At 35.1% G+C, this 20,266-nt stretch overlaps 1 protein-coding gene across 15 annotated transcripts in view; it reads right to left on the reverse strand.

Moving 5' to 3' along the window:
• Nucleotides 1–20,266, reverse strand: part of EPHA6 (EPH receptor A6) — a 568,875-nt gene that overhangs the window by 144,886 nt on the left and 403,723 nt on the right. Inside the window, exon 1 of one of the 15 annotated variants that reach the window (XM_080597210.1) lies at nt 9,134–10,519. The exons of the other annotated variants lie outside the window; for them this stretch is intronic. Within the exon in view, the coding sequence (XP_080453336.1) occupies nt 9,134–9,184 (51 nt within the window). The 5' untranslated portion in view covers nt 9,185–10,519. Of the gene's footprint in view, nt 1–9,133; nt 10,520–20,266 lie in introns of those variants that run through there. 15 annotated transcript variants of the gene reach the window in all.

A 20,266-nucleotide genomic window follows, 5' to 3' on the forward strand; every position in this document is an offset into this window, starting at 1 on the left:
AATAATAGCATTTAATGCTCAATTCAAACAGTGGAAAGAATTTGAGAAACTGGAGTAAGAGGAAGCGTTGATTTGTTCCACTGTCTATGAAAAGATTTTGAAAAATCAAGAAATACATATTTAAATTGAAATAGTAGGACACTGTCCACGTATTCTTATGAATGGAGACTACAATTAACACATGATCTAACAACTGTTCTAAATATCAGATTTCCCCTATTACTTGAAATGTTATAACTTCACTTTGAGAGGGTTAGTGGATTTTAAGCTTTCGTTTTCTGAGAAATTTCAGAAAAAAATCAATTTTCTTCTGACAGAAAACCATATTAAGGTGAGGAACATTTATATGTATATATACATATTGAGATTAAGCTTGCTTCAGTTTGAAAATAGAACGTATCTGAGAAAAAAAGGTATAATAGGTTAATACTTAGATTTGCAAGGAAATAGAAAATGCTTACGCAGAGTAGTTCCCATGTTTCTTTATAGAAATTTCACAAATAGTCAGTGTGTTATGAAGAGCTAATTTCTATTCTATACCCTTGTTATATGTGCAACTTCCAGGGACTTTTGTGTGTAGAGGGCTAATATACTTTAACAAGTAACTTGGCCAGGTTATGCAGTTTTGGAGAACGCAAGACTTGAATTCACTTAGTAATGAAGCTGCTAAGTAAAGTGTGTATATTTCTACCCAAAGAGACTAAGTCTTTTAACAAAATCATATAATCATTAAGGTTGGAAAAGACCTCCAAGATTATCTGGTCCAACCATCACCCTACTACCAATGTCACCCAATAAACCATGTCCCTAAGCACCAGGTCCAACCTTTTCTTAAACACCCCCAGGGATGGTGATGCCACGACCTCCCTGGGCAACCCGTTCCAATGCCTGACCACTCTTTCTGAGAAGAAATGTCTCCTCATTTCTAGCCTAAACCTCCTCTGGCTCAACTTGAGGCCATTCCCTCTAGTCCTATCACTAGTTACCTGTGAGAAGAGGCTGACCCCCAGCTCCCCACACCTTCCTTTCAGGTAGTTGTAGAGAGCAGTAAGGTCTCCCCTGAGCCTCCTCTTCTCCAGACCGAACACCCCCAGTTCCCTCAGCCGCTCCTCACAGGACCTGTGGTCCAGGCCCTTCACCAGCTTCGTAGCCCTTCTCTGGGCATTGATGCCCTTCTTGTAGTAAGGAGCCCAAAGCTGAACACAGTACTTAAGGTGTGGCTGCACCAGAGCTGAGTACAGGGGTACGATCACCTCCCTGCTCCTGCTGGCTGCACTATTCCTGAGTTGGCTGTTGGCCTTCTTGGCCACCTGGGCACACTACCAGCTCATGTTCAGGAGAGCATCAACCAGCACCCCCAGATCCTTTTCCTCTGCACAGCTTTCTATCCAAGAATTAGGGGGAAAAAATAAACCAAACTAAAACAGAACAAAACAAAACAAAATAATAAAAAACTCACAAGCAATTTTGCACTGTCCTAAGGCCACACTAAATTGTGTGACTGAAAAAGAAATCATAGGTATAGCCTTGTTTGTGATCCTACCTGTTAAATAATATAGTATCATTCCAAGACACTAATTTTACATTTCAGTCCAGGAAAAGACATGATAGGAAAGACTCTGGACATGTTCATTAATGCTTATGTAAATAGCACATGTTTGTTCTGTACAGATATTATTATGCTTCCATTCAAAGATTTAGCAAGCACTGTGTGCCCCATCCATCATCATCCAGACATAGCTGGGCAGAGGCTTTATACTCTGGGACACTCTGGAAATTTGTATTTAGGCTCCACAGCCTGTGAGGTAAGGAGGAAATTATCAGCTAAAGGATTTCACTGTACAAGCTAGTAGTTGACAGCCATTTCCTTTCCTCCGACCACCTTGCTGCTTGAAATCAAGTACAGAGCATTTAATACTTTACTCTTTTTTATGACTTGCTGGAATTCAGAAATGAAGTTTCAGAATATTTGGATGGAATTAGAAAAAGAAATAGGTTCTTTCAGAGGGGGATGAAAATGGAAATGTCAAAAATAGTGGAAACTCCCCAAGATCTGCTCAGATTTACTCTTGCAGAAGGTCAGTGTCAGCAACGAACTTCTGAAGAAAACAATCTGATCTATATCTGCTATGTTATATCTGTTATTACAGGCTAGCCACAGCATGTGTAGAATACAGCACTTGGGATATAGCTGTTTCCTAGCCAAGGATGTGGAACAGTTATCAAGTATAATTTCTTATTTCTAGTTGGTCAAAGACAATGAGTGTGACAAGGCCCGTGATGGCAACATTTAATCAAGACAGCTGATTAACAGTAATTTGTATCCATAAAAAAGGTTTTTTTTTTTCTTTTCATTTTAGAAAGATCAGAAAGATGAATTTCCAGTCAATAAAGACAGCAATAACTATCACGAAGTTTACGCTGTTTCCTCACTGATTCACAGAAGACTGACAAAGAGGTGCAAATGGAGTGGACTAGAAGAATAATTCTAGAACAGTTTTAAAGAATAAAATGCAGAACTTCCTTTGTATCAAAGAGGTCTGAAAACAGAGAGAACAAGACCACACAGGAGTTTAAAAAAACAGTGTTTCATGGTATTGTTTTAATTCTTCATGTTGATAACTTCATGTGTCAGAAATGTAAATGCTATTATTTTCCAAAATTTACTTACACTTATAGTGTTTCAAAGTCTCAGGCATAGCCAACAATATATCCGATAATTAAGGAACATTTTTTTTTCCTCTCTTGCTAATGATGGCTCAAGGGAAATGAAAATAAAAATGTTTCTGATAATTGAAATAGAAATATATCAATGTATGTTTGATATTGGAAGACATTGCTTTGTCTGCTAATTAATAGAAAATGTGTATTAGCTTCTGGGTTATTGCAGCATATATATAATATTACAGCCAGATTATTAAAAACCCATTGGATCCTGAAAATTGTGTAGAAAAGATTTAAAGTCACTTTTTCTTGTAAATCAGGAAACTTCCAAATTACAGCAAATGTGCCATTTTGTTACCCTTAGCATACACAAACAGTGAAGAAACACTAGCAGATACTTACCTTCAGACCCTGCAGATTAAAATCATCCAAATATTTTTTTCAGTTATTGGAACCTAATTTGTAAACATTATGTCTAGATTGATGCGGTTGCAATTTTTAGGGTGATGACAGTTGAAAGACATTTTAATGACTGACCACTCTTTCTATTTCTTTCATAAAAAGGCAAGAAGCTATTACATGTTTTTAGGCAGCCACAATATGGTATTGTAGATGGTGATGTTTGTAGCTCACATTTCATCATATTGTGTCATTCAGTGCTTTGTGCCATAAGAAAAAAATATGATAAATTATCTGTCAAGATAAACAACTTTTATAAAAATCACACTGACAAAATAGAAGAAATGGGGAAGGGTTTCACAGCGACATGCATTAGCTTTCAATTACTTTCACGTTGTGATTTTGGCAAAAAACTTCATTTCTCTCAACCATTTTCTTAAAAAAACAGTTCTCTTTCTTTTTCTGCCTTTTTTTTTCTTTTTCGTTTGGTGAATTTATTGTATTCTTCTCTTCTTAATTACAACAGCAAAGAACATTTTCCCTGCAAAAAAGCTTGATGTTAAGCCTCAATTTAAACTTAGGTTGTAAATTTGAAAGGATTTACGGACTGACAGCAATGAAGCTGTTAGTTCATGAAAAAGAATACAGTTTAGATGTTGTAAGTATTAAATCATGCTTCATAATGAGGTGTGGAAAATAGAGTACTAAGAACAGAATTCACTACTGAAAGAAGTATATTCATGGTACTCAACTGACCAGTAGTCATTTATGCCAATGACAAAGTTGTCTGTCTTTGAATGAAAGGAGGTTGTGGCCTTCTTCCAAAATAAGATTTACAGAAGGACAGATATAACAACCCCATGTGTATTTGGAACTAGCCAAATGACCTTACAGTTTAAGGCACTGCTGACAGTATATTGGATATTATTCAATTTTCTGTAGAGGAGAAAAGTGGATGAATTTATTAACTACTAGATGTTCTGACCAAGACACAGATTATTATTCTGTATCAGTCACATACTGCTGGAGTACAAAGAAATATTCTGCAATGTCTATGAAAATGCAACTGAGACAGTAACTGCAATACCTACCACATTTCGTTGTGGAGGAATACACACACACACATCCTTCCTTCAATGTAGTGACCAGCAGTAGGAAGTTTGAGTTTACTAAAGAAATATTTTCCTTACTTGAAAAGGTGATGAAGTGCTCCATCAACATAACATGACCACTACGAATACAAGTTTAAGAGTTTTGCTTCTTAAAGAAAACATTAGGAAGCAGACAAGGTGTAGTCCAGCAAAATTTGCATTCACAGAATCACAGAATTGTAGGGGTTGGAAGGGACCTCAAGAGATCATCAGGTCCAACTGCCCTGCCAAAGCAGGTTCCCTAGAGCAGGTTGCCCAGGTAGGCGTCCAGATGGGGAATTCATGACATATTATTTTTTGTTCTATTTCATTTTGTTCCACTGAAATCATGGAGTATATTTTCCAGTCCTTTTGGAAAATTTCAGCTTCCATCAATCTCTGCTAATAACACTACCCAATACAGTATTAGGTAATCCTATCTGCAGTTTGTAACAGACGTACAGCTGTACTTGTGGAGACAGAAGTTACCAAGGATCAAGAATGACTTTGCCACTACTCTCTCCTCATGACAATGACAAGATTTGTAACCTACCTTGGAAGCCAGAGCTTTCCACAGAGAGAAGTTTAGGAGTAAACAGAAAGCTTTGACTCCCAAGGTTGGTCAACCTTCTGCCATGACCAGGGAGACTAAAGACAGTCTCAGAATAAAACACCTCAATTCCAATGTGTGGAGAAGTATGGGATGCTGTGTCTCATTCTTGCCACAGATAATATGTACTTGCTCTTGCATGGATTTGGGGTTCATAAACTGAATCTTAAACTGCAAGACTTGGATGTACTTCCTGGATGTTTAGGCATGCTTTTACCAGAACCTGATTTTATGTTGTGTCATAATTTAGACATGTATCAGCCATACATACTGTCATGTACCTTATTTTCCATGGAAAGGAAGCTTAGTTTTGTGGGCTAGAAGAAGCTACAGTGTGCTCTGTGATAGATAGACAGTGACAGGATCGGGATCACAGGAAATGCCAAGGACTACATCTGTTCTGTATTTACTGATAACTACAGAGGATTTGTACATAATCTGCAAAATGAAAGAATAGTTTCACTCATATAGCTGTATTTCCCATTGCATGTAAGTAGGAAGCAAACTGTTGGCCCTTACATATGGCTCAGGGTTCATATAAGACAGGAAATATGAGAAATGTTCTGATCCTTCACATTATTTTCAAACCAACATTGTGATCTTTAGATGGCACAGGATTTGTAAGAAGTAGTTTTGAGAACACAGGGGCTGATGGTTTAAGCATAAGCTAAACTAGTCTATCTAACAAAATATACTCTCACAACTACTAGTCAGAATCTGATATGAGGAAATTCTTAAGACCTCTTCCATAACCTACTGCAAATCTATCTTGGGAAAACCTGTTAATAAAACATAAATATAATCCATACAAGAGATATCAATGTTATTACACAACGTAATACAGAGCCTAGGACTATCCAAGTTAAACATAGAATTATAATATGAACTTTGAACATGTTTTTTTCTATTTCTAAGGAAATTGCATTTTTCTTGTTGTTTGTGTGATCCTTCTTGTCACTGGATTCTGTCGTGCTTCTGAGAGACAGTGTTCACAAATCCATGACAGTTTGGTCTGTTCATGAACACAAGCACTTTTCAGAATCAAACTCTTTCCTGTAGCGAACACTACTCAAGTATCTGAACACATATCTATCTTAAATTTGTATTTGGTTTTATTAACAAAATATTTTTTCAGATCTAAATACATTGGCTGACTGATTGGAATTTACAGTGGTGCTAATGGCTGAAGACTAGGGAAACTGATTTCATGGAGCAGCAGTATCAGAGTATAAAAAATAATGAAAAGTTTTCTGCTTTCATAATACATCAGAATAGCTGAATCTGTTCCATCAACATATGCTGTAACGAAATACTTCTATTGTATAATATCATCAGACTAAAAGATAGTTCTTCATTACACATCACTGAAAGAAGCTACTTTATTTATGAATGTTATATTCACTCAACACCCAGATGCACTACTATCATGATATTAGCATTTTTCTCATAAGCTCAAAAGAAAATATCATCATTCTGATGATATTTAAAACCTGCAAACAAACAGATAAACCTTCGTATATCACCCCTATCAGAACATGCTGCTCTCTCTTTTTCCCCCGCCTTATTTCAAAGGGCAATAGCACAGAAATGAAGACGTTGTGCACGTACATAAAGTAAAATACTGATAAAGACTGAACAAAATGTGAATACCTTTTATCAGTTTAGACTCCTACTGCTATCAAAGAATTTATATACGATTTTATGGGTGAGAAAAAAATATTACTGAAAATATATACTGCAAAGAAAAATTAATGGAAATAAAAGCTGAAATGTAGAATTTTGCTTTTCATGTTCAAGTAGCCTTTAAAAGATTAACTTTACCAGTAAAGTGCTGATAAAATGTCAGGCCCTTTCAGTCTAACATTTGTCACTATTAGTATTTAAGTAGTAAAGAGAAACACGGCTCTAATCAAAATAATATCAGTACTTAATTTAGCAATTGAAAAAGATAACCAAATATAATTTTATATCTTATAAAATATATAAAGGGAGCTCCAGGAATTACCACTCTCTTGCAGTTTACTCTGTGCCTAGCTAATTTTATGAATGACAATCAACGCATTCAGTTCATTGAATCCCATGAGTAACTGAGAAGCCTTCTTAAGTTGACACTGGTGGAAGGGTTTTCATAGGCCTCTGCCAGCTGAAAACACACTTGTTGCCTACCTACAACTTCCAAATGCATGTGTGCAGAAAGAATCCACAGAAACAACAATTGAATTTAGTATCAACTGTTTGCAAATAGATTTTCTGGATTATATCCATTGTCTTCTACCAAGGAAATTCTGTACTTAAGCCACACAATCCTCCTCAGCCTTTTTGGAGCACTATCATCTAAAAGGAGGAAATGCTAATAGAGATTCAATCTATATGTCACAGAGACCAGGTCTTTCTCCTGTGCATTAAAGCACAATATCAAAGCTGAATAAGTACTGCATTAAAGTAAAGAAGATTCCGAATTCTGTGATTCAGACATTATGAATGTTTAAATAAAAGCACCAATAATAAAAAAGAATCTTTTATGAGACCATTTATTCACATTTTTCTACTTTCCTAGATACATCAGTTTGAAGGATATACACAATGTAACCTACAGAGGAAGCATTATTATTTTAAAGGAATGGCCACAATTCTGGAAGCCGAGAACTTTCATTAATTGTAGCTCTGGGCCATCGTGAAAGGAAAACTCCTACTCCTTCCATAGTTTTCCCTTGGAAAAACCATGATGGCACGTAATTTCCTCTGAGCTCAACTGAACTTTAACGTTGCAATACATATTAGAATAAAACAGTAGGTGATTAGTACGTATAGTCAAATGTGATTAATCAGTTCAAACAGAATCTGTTGCAGTCAAATAATAGCAAACTGTGGAATTGGTTACTACTGTCTGTGTTTTCTAAGACAAATATAGCCTCCATAGTTGTAATTTATGGAAATTGCCTGTGATTTGTCTCACAACAAACTTGTCTCCAATAATTCCCCCAAAATATGTTCTTTTTTTGCAGTGTGACTATTCCTATAAAATGATTTTGAAATGTTTATTGCCCCTAATCATATATTGCTTCTTATCTCACTTATATCACTGTAAAGAGGAGTAACCACATTAAAAATAGGAAAATTAACTACACCTGGGAAACTCAAAATCTATCTTTGAAAGCTTATCTTTATAACATTTTGTACATGATTTTCTGTTAGGCTATTTTGACCTATAGTGTATCTCTTAACATGAATGCCAACAACAATATCTGGAAGATTTTAGAGAAGAGATTCATAGGTTCAAACGTGCTTCTGAACATTAATTACTATCTGATTACAGTATGATCAGCAGGATTAGGTAAAGCCTCATTGAAATATATAGAGAGATAAGAAATATTACAATAATAGCAATAATAGTCAAAGATATCATTCACCTTCTTAAAAAAATGCTTGCTAAAAATGTTGTACCTTACAGTTCCAGCTGTCTAACAAACTTCGGGTAAATTTAAAAAAAGTGATTACAAGGCTGTGACAACCAATCTGACCTAAGAGGAAAACTCTGACAGGAAAAGGTGGGGCCATAAAGAAAATTGCAGGTGATTATAGTATTTGCTTCAGAGAGGAAACCTGCAGAATTTTAAAGCATCAGCCACTTCAGGCTGTAATCTTCTCCCTTCCCTTCTCAACCTCCCTTGTCATTAATCTGAGATGTAACAGTATGGGGAGCTGAAATACTAAAGTCTGCTTTATCTGTTTGGCCTTTCAGTATTTTATATTCTGATTGCCTGCCAGTCAGCTCATCACTTTCTCCATACATAATGTGAAGCTGTCAACTAGGAAAGGGGAAGAGCAGATAACCAATCATAAAGAAAATATGGAAAGGTCAAAACCCAGCCAAACCTCATTTTAATTGGATTATATACCTGGAAAGACAAAAATGAGTTAATGTGAGGTAAACCACACACACACACACAAAAAAAAAAAAAAGGGAAAATTAAGTGAGAAGAAGGGAGGATGCGGTGACTCTGCTACAGTTAACACTCCCACAAGCACAGTGAGGTGAGAGGTAGGAAGAGCAATGCTATGTGGTTTACATGGAGGGCCAAGCAGGAAAAGCAGGTGTGAAGGCAGCAGATAGGACACAGCTGATCATACTGACAAGGGGATTAAATTGAGAGGAATAAAAACAGGTCTGTGCCTTAAGTTGGTGGTTGAACAAGGTGCAATCAGAATATAATAAAGGGAGCTGGGAAACATGACTAGAATTGTCAGATAATCTCAAACATTAAATTCCATCTTTCCAGCAGTTATGAACTACTTTGATAACATGTGTTTTCTAATTAAAAATATTTACCTGTGAAAACCTCTGCAACAGTGTCTTCAGTAGCCTTTCTAACTTAAGCATATAAAAATTTCAGCCTCTCCAGTTCTTCTTGAGTTTTTTTCTTATTTTTTTTTCATTCGTTCATTTATTTTTTATTTTTTATTTTTTTCTCTGCACTATCTTTTCTAGTTTGGAAAAAGCAAGCATGAACTTCCTTATTATTGGTGAAAATCAACTCAACTAGTGTTCAAAGAGCGGCTGTCATCTTTGGATAGTAAAGTAGTGTCCTCTGAGATAGCTAATGCTTAGCTTTGCTTTGTAATCAGATAATAAACCAGCTGACAAATAATACTCAACAGGAAACAGATGCAATCCTTCAAAAATTTTAAGACTGGAAGCCTTCTGTGACTTTCTCTGCTGTGAGACAAGCCCACAGAACCACATACATACAGCCAGTAGGCTAACTGCCAAGTCATTCATTTGGTGTGTAAGATTTGTAGTTCAAGTTTCTGAATCAGGACCGGTATATGCCACTGTAGATTTGAGACACATATAAGAAATCTAAGTTCCTCTTCCCCATGCCTACCTGCAACACTGCCACCTCATCCCCCAAGCCCCGAGTCCAGCAATTTGCAGATTAGTGGGTTTCTTAATCAGCTAAATATACTTCATTATATTTTACAGCTCATGGTAGACTTTTCTTCCACAAATTTAATTATGTTTTTGAACCAATTTTACTAGAGGCTTCCAAAACATCTTTAGGCAACAAGTTTAATTGTGAACTGTTTTTAAAAAAATAACTATCTTTAGTTTTGTTGTCTGCTTCCTGGTGATTTTGTTGAATATAGTATAGTTCCTCATCTATGAGAAATAGTGAATAACCATGAATATCAGTGATTTGTTCAGTCAAACCCAATATACTTCTGTAAATCATAGGCATTGTACTTCTAGTTAAAGATGGGAAGTAGGTGACTATATGATGACATTTTTAAATTGAAAATGCAAGACCTTGGAGGAAAGACAAAAAAAAGGGACAACCTATGTAATACAAAAAAAAAGACCACCCCAAAATTGAAATGTAAAAAGCAACAGTCCAGACACCTCCAGGTCCCTAAGCTGCTGAGATGTATGTCAGGTATTCTTCTAGCATTATCAGCATTGGTATAATTACAGTAATGCTGTACACACAAAACTGCAGCATTCCCCCACGGCAGTACCCAAACAAGTGGTTCCTCTATCTCATATTGAAGCGTGAAGACATTTTTGAAGTAAAGAATTCTCTTAGAACTGAAGTGAAAGTTCAATACAAAGGCAATGATTCAATTTTTTTCAGAAGATGATGGTGACTTCCTAAAATATGATGTTGCCAGTGCTCTATTTTTACGAAAAAAAAAAAAGACCAACATACTTTCAAAGCTGTGAAATACAATTCAATCTAGCAAGCCTAAAAATATAGTATAACACTGATAGTATAACATGCTACACAAAACTCAGCCAGCTTTAATGGTGTTGACAAAAAAATGTTTAATTTACCCAATTTCAGAACCCTTACAATGCCCACAGGTAGTTAGGTCCAGGGTTTGGATTAGGGCTCCTGTTATGTGGTGTATATTTTTTCCAGGTTTGTAAGAATTTTCCTTCACGGGAAAATTTTAATTGCTTTGTGTAGTGTATACATTTTTACAAATGCCCTTGTGAAGACTGCATACTGTATTAAAAACCTCTTGAAGCAACAAGCCTTTCCAACTCCTTTTAAAATGTATTTCAGCATCTTGGAGTGGGAGGACAGGTACAGTGACAGGGCTGATTTTAAGACTGGTTTGTGCCTAGGTAGAACCATCTACATAAATATCATCTTTTATTCCTAGAACAGCAGACTAATGTACAGTTTTCTGTTTCCCTTTGCTACTGTATATATTCCTACCTACAAGAAAAAAATGGCAGCTACGGAAAAGAGTCCTAGTGATACGTAACAGCTTGAAAAAAGCCATGTTTAAAGCGAAACTATCCATAGCTGTTGATTTGCTTTATAGACACACAAAAGAGAGCTATTAATTGTGGTTCAGTGTTACTAACAATACTATCCCTTTTATTTAAGTAAGCAAATTACCTACTTTTATAGATAGAATTGATTCAGATTGCTATTGTGAAGATGGAGTAAACGACTGAAGTCAATAGAACTAATTTAAATCCACATGAATGTTACATTTCACATGATAACTTTGCGTGTGTGTGTGTGTGTGTATGAAGTTCTTTGGGACAACTGTTTTCTTCTCCAGAGAAAATCAGGACTTACAAGTTCAGAATAATGCTGAAAACAGTAATATATATTTCAACACCACTCAACCAAAATCACTTTTGATTCCAAAATACAAACTCTGACACTAACTAAAGTTTGAATTTAATCATTCCAATAAAAGTGATAAATGAGAGGCAAGAGGAAACCTGCTGATCTCTATATCGGTACAACCCTGAGATTGTGTAGCATGTGTCATTATGCAAAGCTCTTCAGATATGAATTTGTCAATAGATATTGAAATTCAGTGAAATATTACGTTCTTTGTGTATTAGTGAGTATGTGCATTTTTTTTACCTGTACACATGCAGACAGCAAACATCTGTCTTGTAATGTTAACTTAAAAGGGCTGAATTCATCTCTGGAATCATGACTATATTGCTCATGCGGGCATTACACCAAAAGTAGTATTTAATTAATAATTTAACCAATTAATATAATTTATGTATTATATTAATTAATATAATTTGTATATTAAAACACATGATAATTTAATTAATTAATATACAAATTATTTAAATTAATGTTTTCTTCAAACACCTCAGTGAGTTAATAGAGGAGTATATGGCAAATACTGAAGTCTTTTTCCGACTAGTTTAACATAAATTTTGAAGGATGAAGCAAACAATCTAACAGGTAAACTAAAATGCTGATCTTCCACTTTCAAAACAAAGAAAATTTTGTTTCTATTTTTGCATCACAGAAGCGTCCATTTCCAATTTAACTAACTTCATCTAAAACAGTATTTTTTGAGTTGGTAAAACACAAAATTTTTAATCTGAAAAAAAGTAAGGACAGGTACAGACCATATTTTTTTAAAGAAGAAGTCTCAATCACTAAAGAATTGCTATTCTGATAATATAATACACTAGTACTTCTGGCAGTATATACAAGAAAACCAGATAGTTTTCGCAAGGTCATTGCAAATACAAGATGCATCAACCTGGTGAAGTTCCTACAGCAACATAAATGTTTTTATGAGCAGCAGGTGAATTCCTGCAAAATACTCTAAAGCTATTAACAGCTTGGTAAGGAGTACATAATAATAGGTTGTTAACTCAGCTTCCCTGACAAGAACATCAAGAAAGGGCACTTTGAAACTATTAATACTAGTACATTAAAAAATAAAAAATGAAAAGATTTTTCCGCATTACATTTCTTTAAGTCAAAAAAAAAAAAAACAACCCACAAACATTCATGATTTTATTGAAGTACAAAACTTACAAAACTACCTGTGAATTACTAAACGATATACCTTTTCTAAGAATAAGAGTTGGCTAAAGAAATCACACTTCTGAATGAAAGGCTTGCCTATGTGCATTTTCAGTCACAACAAAAACAATTTAGCACAACTTTTATTTAGTACAACTGTAAAAGGCTTATAATAATATTAAACACAGAAAATAATATGGTTTATTCCATCAAAATAGAATGGGTCTCCTTAAAAGAGTTTCCTTTTACTCTTTGGATTTTCCTCTCTTCTCCCAGCCTGACTAATTCAGGGACATCATTACTTTAAATAAAAAAGTTTGTCTACATTATGTAGTCTGTGGCTTTGGTGTGGAAAAAAAAAAAAGAAAAGTGGAAAACTAATAACAATCTTTCCTTCTGCATGGTTAGGGTGCAGTTGCTATGCAGCTTTAGATGAAAAAAAGGAAGAAAAAAGTCACATCCTCTATTATCTCCAAAAAAGAATACATGCCTTTTCAGCTCTATTTCCCCAAATATCTCCTAAATGCATCAAGGAGAGCAGGAAAAAACTATAAGTGAAATAATACCTTGTACTGGAACATTCCTTCATTTAGACAAAGTTATTACCTTAGCCATGTCTCAAAGTACATATCTTGTTGATTTATTCTGGGAATTCATGTTTATGGTTGGGAACAAGCAATTTTTGTAAAGTACATATTTTATGTATTATTAAAACACTGACCAAGCTTCAGTTTTTGAAATAGTTCGGGCTCACAGAGACTTTCAGGAACTTTTAAGGTAGTTCTTATTTTAAGAAAGTCTAAAGGAAACTTTCTGACATATTTTAGAGCAATGGGTATCTGGGCATTATATTTAACATATATAAGGAAATTAATATTGACTAGATAGTCATTTAGCAGTCACCTTAGTTATACTTAAGACCACTGCTCACAAAAATCATCTTTCTTTTTGTAAAAATAGGTCAAAGTTTCAAACCCAAAGTCTGACACTTGAATGTGTGCTAAGGTACCTGAAAAAGTTAAAACTCTCATTAACTTCAGGTATTACAAAAACTTACTGGAACTACACTCAAAGGTGAACACACTGAAACTGGGTAATAATACAACAACAATAATATTTTGAGTGCAGTCTCTTATTTGTTACTTCCAGATTAAACATGTTATATGTGTTACCATTTCCTTCTGTGCAATTGATATGTTGACTCTGAAAAGACAACATTCCTTTTTTACAACACATTCATCAATATCATCTCAAGTTTGATCTCCAGAGTGAGCTGAACTTTACTGCACTATAAAATATGAGGATCTTCTGATTTTTTGAGCTCACCTAATCACATGCTTAAAATTAACTCTTGATTGCTGTGGTTTACATTATTATGTAAAAATTAAATATGTAATATATTATTTAATTTAAATTTTATAAATTATTTTAAAACTTTTTTTTTTTTAAAGTTCAACTGCTGAATAGCTAGAAAAAAACATTGAATAATACCTTTTTTCTTCAGGAACCAACCTCTATTATTGGTGGATTTAGTTTCCTTAGCTTTCTCTGATGTATGGAACTAGTGGGGTATTAAGTTTGTTGTCTTGATAGTTTGTAATGGTTGTATGCAGTAGTTTGCATACCTCTCATGCCTGTATCTTTGAAAGAGTTTGAAAATGATTAATTCAAAACCATTAATGCACTTCTACATTTGTGCAGCTCTTCTATAGCAGTTACTGAAATACGTATTGTGCACACAATTTTCCTTGGGGAAGATGGTATTGGCTACAGACAAAAACACAAGGTCAGCAGCGACTGAACTATGTTTTTTTAATCAAATCTACTAGGGTTGCTTAAACAGCATCATATTTCTTGTCAAGATTTTTTGTTTCAGCAGGAATGACAATAGTAATAGCTCCGTAGGCTACTTTATTATTAAATACAAATGGTGAGAAGCTAGCTCTAAGTAACTGAAGAAAACTATTGGAAGACTGGCCAAACCAGACACCTAATGGAGCTGCCCTAGCTTACCACTTCTTTGGTAAACCCTTTGCAGTACCTAATTGATATTTAGAGGCAAGATTTCTTTTTCTCCTAATAGTAATTATATCAGTGTCATTAATAATGGCTGTTGCAAGGACCTTAGGTTCCTTCCCAAAGGCAAAAATTATATCTGGGCAGAGTCTCTTAATTATTCACTCTCATTTTATACAGTTTGGAGACCTATTTTTTTCTCTTTTTAGAATCCTTCAGCCTTTCACAGTTCTTCCCTTGGGAAACTAGGTTAATAACAGCAGAATAGCAAAACTGAGAAGCTTGTTTAACATCACTTATTATGCTAAAATAAGCTAGGAGATTTCGTTTTAATGATTATCTCCCAAAGCACATTTGTAGTGATTATTTTTTAAAAACATTTGCCAGACATGGTTCATTTCCCAGGAGCTCTGAACAGCCAGGAACGCCAGAAGTGCTCCATGGAGCTCTGTGGGCTCACAGCAACATGCTGATCTGCTCCTGCTGCTTTGGTCAAACAGTAGGGTTTGTTTAGTACTACTGTCCAAAAGCTCTTAATATCCAAATTACTCAGTGCTCTCATTTTTACAAGAACGTGCTGAAGATATAACAAAAATGCAGTGTTTCATGGCCCCTACATTTCTTGCTTCTGTTAATTTCTGGAACACTTTACTTACAGGCAGCAGATTGCTACTTATCCCTCAACTAATTCCAATAATTTAAAAAAAATTACAGGAACAAATTTTTCATTTTAAAAAAGAACAATTAGCATAAGGCTAAGAACTGCTCAGCTGACCATTCAATACTAACACTGTAGTATTCACTATTTTATAATGAGTATACATTTTAAAAAACTTACTGACTGGTCAGACACCTGAAGGGATCATATGCTCATCGCTGTTGTTATAAGCCTTTTCCTGTTCCCTAACCCTGTCACTGATATTTACAAAACTTAGTCAGAAAGCTTGCAACAGCACCAAGCGCACTGTGGCATGCCTAGCAATAATAAAAGAATATGCCTAGAGAAAGAAACAGTACATGCTAGCAATGCTGACACAACAGCACCAACTGAGATATGCCTGCTCCTGAACAATGTGACACAGTCCGCTAATTTTGTTTCACCTTCCCAAAATGTCACCCAGAAATTGTCTTAACTACATGATGTACTTCTTATAAAAACTGTCTGTCTTGACTAATGAAAATACGTGGCTCCTTCTCCTTGAGGTTAGGACTCCAGCTGATACTTGAGTAGGGCCAGGTTTGGGGGCAGAGGGGAAAAAAGGAGAGAAAAGAAGCATGATGTACATACTGCCTGAGCAGAGCTGAATTCATCTAAAGAAAAGGATGACAAAATGTCTCCTTTGCTAAATCCACACAGCAACATCTGTTGTCCTAAACAGTGATGAGTCACACACCCTAAACTGGCAATTCACACGGGAGAAAAAACTGAAATGAAACAACTCGGGCACGTGGGCAAAAGCGAGTGTGGCACGTCTCCAGGGCTCCCAGCAACATGCTACTGCTGTGCCAGTCATCAGAGTGGCACTGAGCAGAACACCAGATTCTCTGTTCCTCAAAAAAATGTAGAGAAAATGGCAAAGGTATCATTTCATACCTTTCCACATACGTCGAGTGCCATATCTTTTTGCTGTCAGAACACATAGTATGTAATATATGGTACATATGTTTTATGGCTTTGAAATAATATGGTGCATGTATTTCTGGACAGATATATTTGCTTTAAACAGCAGAATATTATTGTAGGCATACAATTCTGCAAGAGTAAATTATTTCCTCGTTTAAAATTTTCCACATTAATTTTTGTAAAAATAATTCTGTCTTTTAAGATTTGTTACACGTTGATGTGCTCAAATCTTCACATTATTCCTATCAAGTCAATTTCCTCAAACTCTCTTATGTATTTTCATACTCAAATTCAGGATGCTTCATTTCAATTCATACTAATAAATATTCAAACAAATAGCAGTGTTTGCTTTAATATCAGAATTTAAGAGTGAGCATCACTCCTCATAGAAGTTAATTAAATACAGCTGTAGATTGATAGAAAAATTAAAAAGGTCATATTCCTTTCCAATTCTTTAAATCTGGTACTTTATCTACCTGCTTCATCAGCTCTTCATCTCTTTTTAAAATCTCATTGGGAAACTAATTTCCCCCTTGTCTCTACTACTTGGTTATTTTCTCTCCTTTATTTATTAATTCAACGCTAAATAAGAGTGGAGCAGAGGAAAAGTCATATCTGACATCCTACATATCTTGTCTACTCACTGTCATATAGACGTGGGTTAAAATTTTTATGTGAAAACTGCCTGTAAGTTACAAATCGAATCTGCCAACAAAATGAAGCATCTTATCAAAGGGATTTGGCTTTAGTGCAAATTTCACCAATGGACAAGAAAGCAAAGAAACATCAGCCAGTCTTTACATCCTGCATCCTGCTCCAGAAGATGCTTTCTATTTGGAGATGTCATTGCAATGCCTTGGATATTGCTTGGATGAATCCTATAAAATCTCTTCCCTATAGACCGACTTTATCAGCTAATTATATATTACCTCGTAACAGAAAATATAATCCAGCTGGTGTATTTGGGCCATATGGGAGAATTTAAAACTTAATATAGTTTCTGATATGTGTACAGCTTGGTATGCTTAACACAGCTCTCAGGGAACATTAATTTTTGGTGATTAACTTTGAGAGTTTGGGTGGAAAAGGGGAGGAATAAGCATTTTCCAGTTCAGCTGCACCACCTGAAGTGCAGTTGGTATGGTTTATATCCACTGCGTACTGCGTTTCCTTTCCCATGAGAGAATTCCTACAGAAGGACTCAGCTTCACTGCAAGGCTGTGGCAAGGTCATATCAGCCTTCATCTGACTTGAGCATGCAACCTTTGTAGAGGTGATCAGATTATGATGCCCTGGAATCTTTCAAATGGTAAAAGTTTTAGTCAATGTCTGAGTAATAGTGTTAAAGTATAAAGAAAAAAATTGATTTCTGTTAGCAAGGAAACAGAGATTATATTGATATCTGGAGTTTGATTTTTGAAGGGAAAGACAACAATGCCTATGAAAGATTTTTTTCTTCTAAAAGTACTTTCCTGTTTGTGGAAGATATTAAAGATAAAATAGAATGGACAAATATAGACTGTAGAACAGGGTAGACATCCTGTAGCAAGAGAGATAACTTGCAAATGTTTAGTATCTGTGAAGACTACAAAGGTCTTTGAAGAAATGCTTTTCAGAGTACATCTTAGATCTCTAAGGTCAAACGCTTAATGGATTCTTTGTGTGCTGCAGTAAAGACTCACTTATTGTCTAAGGTGACAAATGTTGCTAACTGTAACTTTTTCAGAATGATTCCAAATCTACTGGAAATAAGATATTTCAACTACAAAGCCTCAACATGCACTATTACTTTAGGATCATATTCTCTCTCTCTCTCGGTATACCATGTAACTATGCAACAGAAAACTTCTGGTCTTCACTGTGCCAGAAACCCATAGCATCTTGGACTAAATTTCTTAGAATTTTTGTTTACTTCGCAGGCCAAGTCAGCTCTCAAATTATGTCGAAGGTCACCTTATGTTCCCTACATTTTTGGCTGAAAAGCTGCAGAACAGAGTGACCCCTTGTCAGCCAACCCCGCAAACATGTATGAGTGTATTCCTAAAAAAAGAAACAAAAAATATGTAGGATACATATAGAACTGGCTTACAACTAAGTTTTGCTATTTTCTCAAGATTTTCATTTTTAGGGACTGACAAAGGCAAACAATATTTTGTTAAAGTTATGAGTATTTTGCAGCAATTCGCTGAAGAAATGAAGCTCATATGGAAGAAGGTGCTTTAAAGCAGTCAAATTACTGAGCTCTTTATTATATTTTTGAATGAATGTATGGCTTCCATACCTGTAGCTTGTTGATAACTTCTCTACTTTATTTCTCTATTACTTGGTAGCACCTTTCTCAGAAGATGAGAAACTATTTTTCACAAAGAGATTAGAAGCTTGATCTTTCCATGGTTCTCTGTGTGCAACTTGTATCACACAAGACTGCAAATATAACTTTCATGCAGATCAAGCACAGTCTAGCCTTATTCCCTTGTTCTGCTTGTTCTGGATATGCATGGAAGGATGCTTCTGTGTATTCCATATTCACCACCACTAATTTATCCTACTTATAAAATCATTGGAAACAGTCCAATTTTGTGGAGTGCTCACAGTATTTTATTACATGGCCACTGGACTTCTGTAAGTTTACAGATCTTTCATGAAACCATGGAAGCACATGTCAAGAAATGACTTCCATTTACAAGCTGCAGAATTCCTACTGGTTCTAATTAAAAGAAAGCATGCTTCCCTAGGGTCCCCAGTGTCTTCTTCATAATTTTGCAAATGTCACCAAGGAATCTTATAAGAAATAGATGTTCATAGTTATAAAAATTTTAAATCCTGAAGGATTCTTCAGAGTTTCTCAAAGTTAAGAAACCGACACAACCTGTTGAGACCAGAATAGTGTTTGTATTTGTAATAGTGTTTGAGTGTTTGTATTTAATGGAAACATTCAGTTTCTTATATTGTATGTTAGAATGAAACCTCTTATCTTTTCTAACAGAAATGACAGGTAAAAAAGGATAGAGATAGGACTGCAAAATCTGTTTCTTTTTACTGATTCTTTTGTATAACAGTACCTAATGCAAATGGACACTACTTTGTTCATTTTTACTGTTTCTTTAAGACATTAAGAATTTTTCCGAGCTTTTAATATTTAACTTGTTTTTGAGCTTTGTCTCAACTTTTTATTCTCCAGAAGAGGATTGTCTCTGTGGTAGATTCATACTAAATTTGGTTAAATTATTTTCCTTTTATCACATTTCTTTTAATTTTGCAACACCATCGCTATTTTTGTCACTTCTGATAATAGGAATGGTGATATTTTCCCCTTTTAGGGTCATTAGGAAGCCTGAAAGATTACGCTTGCTGTATCTACCCCTGACATTACACAGACTGTGCTGTTTAATATGTGGAGTTTCAAGGTGAAGAAGAAGGAATTTGTTAAAGTTCATGTTAATATTTTCTGACTTTGAGGTAGACACTCTCCCTCTTTTTTTTCAATGTACAAATCCCATTTGCATTTGGCCACTATACTTACCCAGCAGTATAGTTGTAATGTATGCTTCTTCAGCAATATTTAAATATAATTAAAGTGGTATAAAATCACATTTTGTAATTTAATACTGCAAATCAACAGAGTATTTTGCAGTACGAGATTATTTATCTCTCTAAAATCTGGTCTTCAAGAGAGCTGTTGCAAATCTGTCACATAGCTATTCTTCTGCTCAAATAAGTGGCTTTGTTACTGTTAGGTGCTGGAGTGTTTTTCTCTCATTCCACCTATTACATAGCACTGACTGAGAGCATATATGTTCTAAGTTAACAACAAAAAGTGTACTGGAGAGCTATGCATGTAGTCCAGTTAGTGACTTAGGGAGAAAATAATCCCTGTACAACAGTACTGGAAGATGCCAGCAGTGCATTTATCTCCCCACACCTAAGAGGGAAGAGAAGTTAACAGTTGAAAGATACTCCTTATGCATTACAAAAGGTGAAAATAGAAAATGGTTCTTTTTTTTTTTTTTTTTGT

This window comes from Anser brachyrhynchus (genome assembly GCF_964034855.1).
Source record: "Anser brachyrhynchus genome assembly, chromosome: 1".
Classification (NCBI taxonomy): domain Eukaryota; kingdom Metazoa; phylum Chordata; class Aves; order Anseriformes; family Anatidae; genus Anser; species Anser brachyrhynchus.